This window comes from Numida meleagris, chromosome 5 (genome assembly GCF_002078875.1).
Source record: "Numida meleagris isolate 19003 breed g44 Domestic line chromosome 5, NumMel1.0, whole genome shotgun sequence".
NCBI lineage: Eukaryota > Metazoa > Chordata > Aves > Galliformes > Numididae > Numida > Numida meleagris.
Genome location: NC_034413.1, coordinates 62,538,702 through 62,543,018, shown reverse-complemented (window position 1 = coordinate 62,543,018; position 4,317 = coordinate 62,538,702). Strand labels below are relative to the sequence as shown.

General features: G+C 41.0%; 1 protein-coding gene across 1 annotated transcript in view; it reads left to right on the top strand.

Annotated features, from left to right (window-relative positions):
* The window catches only part of OSBPL11 (oxysterol binding protein like 11), an 18,822-nt gene continuing 15,602 nt past the window's right edge, over positions 1,098 to 4,317 (top strand). Inside the window, exons 1-4 of the mRNA XM_021397574.1 lie at positions 1,098 to 1,166; positions 1,498 to 1,673; positions 1,971 to 2,050; positions 2,568 to 2,750. Coding sequence (XP_021253249.1) covers positions 1,105 to 1,166; positions 1,498 to 1,673; positions 1,971 to 2,050; positions 2,568 to 2,750 — 501 coding nt within the window. The 5' untranslated portion in view covers positions 1,098 to 1,104. The remainder of the gene's footprint in view (positions 1,167 to 1,497; positions 1,674 to 1,970; positions 2,051 to 2,567; positions 2,751 to 4,317) is intronic.

Genomic DNA, 4,317 nt, shown 5'->3' with positions numbered 1-4,317 from the left:
TTGGAGCTCTTAATGAATGAAACAAGCTGCTGCTGCAGTGGATAATTTTCAGAATAACTTTCATTTAATCTTCAATGTACTGCAAGCTGCAGGGGTTTTAACTTAAGATCTGATCCGAGGGCTTAAATAAGAGATTCTTTTTTTAAATGCATATGGTTAGTGTCTGATATTTGGGTGGTTGTTTCATTTCTTCATTGGGATAACAGAAACTGAATTGTCTCAAAGCGTGCACTTGAGTTGCAGGACTATGCTCTGGCAAGAGCTGAGGGCATTGTGTTTGCATGAGGGGAATGTGCAGTATTAAGTCAGTATTCAAATTGTGGTTTTAAGGAGGTTAGCATGTAGCCATAACACCTGTAAGCCCCACTTTGGATGCTTAATGTTCAGAAGCGATGATGTGTTTTGTCGGTAGTGATGTTAAGCCTCCACGCTGAGTGCGTCCGTGGGTTCTTGGTTTTGGTGCATGCTGCAAGTTCAGATGGAAAGAGATACTAGCAGACTTTCCTGCCAGGCCAGAGAAGGAGATGCTTCAAACTTGTTTTATATTTCGGAATAGCTTGATGTGACAAGCACCTGCATGTTGTCTTCTGTACAGCATCTGTATTTGTTAGTGTAGGCAGGAAGGATTCTGGAAATTAAGGGTAAATACAACAGTTCTGGTGATACAGGAGTGCCTAGGGACCAGTTTGGGTTGGTGGCTGTGATTGAGTTTCTCTTAAATTAGTGAAAGTTTTGTTTACAAAGCTTGCTTAGATAAGGGAGTGTGAAACAGCAGAGGCGTGCACGGCACATCTCTATTTACCTGCAGCTAATCCGGAGTGGCTGTTGGGTGAATCTCAGGCACTGGTGAAACTAATTATGCCTTGAAATTATTTGGAGTTCAATGAGTCCAATTAAACTGTCTTAGGAAATTAATGTCAGAAACAAATCTGAAAAACTTCCCAAGTATTGATATTTTTTATTAAAAATGACGGTGCCATTCTAAAATTGAAGGTAAAAATCGATTTTCAAAGGACAGATGATAATCAAAAGCTATAAAGATCTACACTTTATTTGGTGCTATTATTTAATTGCTTTTATTTTTCTCTTTGTGGTAGTGATCACATGGAAAATATTTGTGGCTACTTGATGAAGTACACCAATCTCGTCACTGGTTGGCAATATCGGTAAGTTTCTTTTTCCTGATGCTTTTCAGTAGTGGTGATTTTTGGCAGTGTCCAAACAAGCGTGGTCCAGTCCAAATAGCATTCTTCTTATTCTCTTGTGCTGTATCATTCCTGATCTTTGAGGGAAAAATTTGGTAATGATTTGTGGCCAGCCTTGTTGGGAATGTATTTGACATGGCCGGGGCTGCACTGACACAAGTCTTTAAATCCCAGTCCCCTCTCTACCAACTTGTAACGAAAGTTTTAACTTCTTAGCTTCTTCCCCCTTTGCCCACCCTTCTTAAAAGTAACAGCCTAGGCTTATTTTCTCTTTGCTTTGTCTCCATTGCAGGTTTTTTGTGCTAAACAATGATGCTGGCCTGCTGGAGTACTTTGTGAATGAGCAGTCCAGACACCTGAAGCCCAGGGGCACGTTGCAGCTCGCAGGAGCTGTAATTTCACCCAGTGATGAAGACTCGCACACCTTCACAGTCAATGCTGCCAGTGGGGAGCAGTATAAACTAAGAGGTAGGACCTCTGTTATTGTGCAGGGGACTCTTCCACTAGAGGCACTCCTGACCTTTACCTGTGGCTGCTGTTCTGGGCTTGGCTGCGTGTCTAAAAGCAAAAGAACTTGTGCAGAAGGCTGTTGCAATGAGTGTTTTGTGTGAAACACAATGTTATAGCTAATTAACAGTTTTTGGATCTAAAACTTGCTTCGCTGACTTGCAAAGTCCTCTGGCTGTTTCAAAGACTTAAGTAGCCTTTTTTTGCCTGTACTTAAATATCTTCATGTACATCATCCTTTTGGTTTGCTTTTGTTAGCTACTGATGCTAAAGAACGACAGCACTGGGTTAGCAGGCTGCAGATATGCACACAGCATCACACAGAAGCTATTGGAAAGGTATTGTACGATTCATATTTTCTGGGGCAAAAATAATTTGGGTGGTGGAAGAAGTAGATGCAAATGCAACTATCCTGTTGCCTAAAACCAAAAGAGCATGTGGTTGGGCTTGGAACTCGTGACAAGAAACGTTTCTCTGAGCAAAAGCTAACTTGTAATAGAAGTATGCCTTGGGAACGAAACGAAGTGAAGTGGCTTTGCAGGGTCCATGAGCAGTCAGTTTCTAGAACCATTGCAGATCAAGGACTAATTTTCAAGTTAGAAGTGATAGCTATTGATCCATCTCATTGCACTGATTCCTTATAATTAGACTACAAAATGGGGCAGCTGTCAGCAGACAGTACAAAGTATTCCATTTAGCAGTCGCTGCCAATATGTTTATGGCTTTGTCATCTGTTACTGCTCCACTAAAAATCCAGGATTAAATGTTCTTCTGCATGGTTTAAATTAGAACACTTGCTGGTTAATTATTGTAATTAATTGTAAATATTTCTCAATCTTCTTATTTATTCACCAGAACAACCCTCCTCTGAAATCTCGCAGCTTCTCTCTCGCATCCCAAGGAAGCATCAACTCCCCAGGGCTGCAGAGAAGACCTAGCCAAAATGCAGTTTCCTTTTTCAATGTTGGACATCACAGATTGCCCACTGGAAAAAGAGGTCCTATTCTGCAGCCAGATCACCTTGTAGATGTCCGAGAGGTCTGTATGCCTTGAATTATCTAATCATCTTTTGAAAGAACCACTGTCTTATATTTAGCACTGTGGAGAAATCTGCTGTTTTTAGTTAGACACGTATATTGTCAGTCACATCTCCTAAGCTATTACTGCATAGCTCCGTGAGGTTAAGTGACTTATCCTGGCTTGTTGTAGAGTTATGTAGCATATATTCTGTGACTATGATCTTTGCAAATCTGGTGCTGTAGGGTTTACCATCATGTGGTATGTTACTAACATGTCATACATTGTGCTTTTCCACTGCCAAGTTGTAGACCAAGTCGTTCTTTCACCTTTTATGACCTTTGTTACTTTGTAGCAGTTTTGATTATTAATGAGTATTTTAGCATTAGGAGTGTAATTAATGTAGTGCTAATTGGGATAGCACTTATTGAGAAAAGGTTTCTAATGGAGGGCTTTTTAATTTAATGAGTAAGGGTCTAGCAAGCACAAATAGTTAAAAATTGCACTTAGAGAAACCAGGACAAGAGAGTATTGTGTCATTAACCCTAGAATGTCTGTCTGGACACTGTGGTAAATTCATCAGTGAGAGTTAGCAAACTGGGACGGAAAATGCTTTGCCCTGGTGGGTATGTTCCCATCATCACTGTTCTTGATTTAAATCAAGTCCTGTGGCGTAATTATTCGCCAGGCTGCACAGAGGGGCTGTCTCCTCAAACCTCAGAATGTGTGAATTTCTGTCCAAATCAGACTGCTTTCTCAAAGGGAATGACTTCTCTTAGTGTTGCAAAGAGTGCAGGAAATGAATTGTTTTTCCTTTTGGTTGTTACTCAGTTGGGCAACAACACGATTGTATCAGCTTAAATTTTTTGACCTTTCTAAATGAGGAGTGCTCTGGATGTCAGTTTACTTATCTTTTGGAAACTAAAATGCTTGTTGGATACAAGCCTCAGGTTTTTCAGATACAGTTAAAATGCTTGAAGTAACAAGAGGCAGGTGCATGCTTGTTATGTTTGAGCTGAGTATACTCTGAATATTACCAATTCAATTTGAGAAGCTACGGGAAAGAGCCCTTTTTCAGATTATCTGCTGTGGTGATTCTTTCTGCAAACTGCCCAGTGACTTACACAGTGCAGCTGTTCTGTCAGTCCCGTTCCCTTTTCCTTGTTCCTCACCAAATGCTGCTGACTAGGATGCCTTGCAAAACAGGAGATCTAAGGGGATCTTTGTGCTGACTTGCTGCAAATACAGGTGCATGCATTTGCAAAACGAGAGCTATGGCTTGCATACTTCTGACCTCTTGTTTTCTGTTACAATGCTGCTCTCCCTTACCCCCAGCACTGTTTCTTTATTTCACAAATATGAATATACGAACAAGAGCAACTTAAGCCTGTTCAAATTACACTTGTAGAAAGGGCAGATGTGGCTGTTTGAATGTCAGCACTGAATATGGCACGGCTTGTCCTGTTGTCTGACCTGACTCTGGAATGAAGTGCTGAGCGAAGGTCACCAAAGGGGCTGCAGTGGTTTGCCAGCCAATTCTGGTCCTTTTCTTAACCCAGCAGAAGTTTTCAAAGCATTGGGAGAGTGG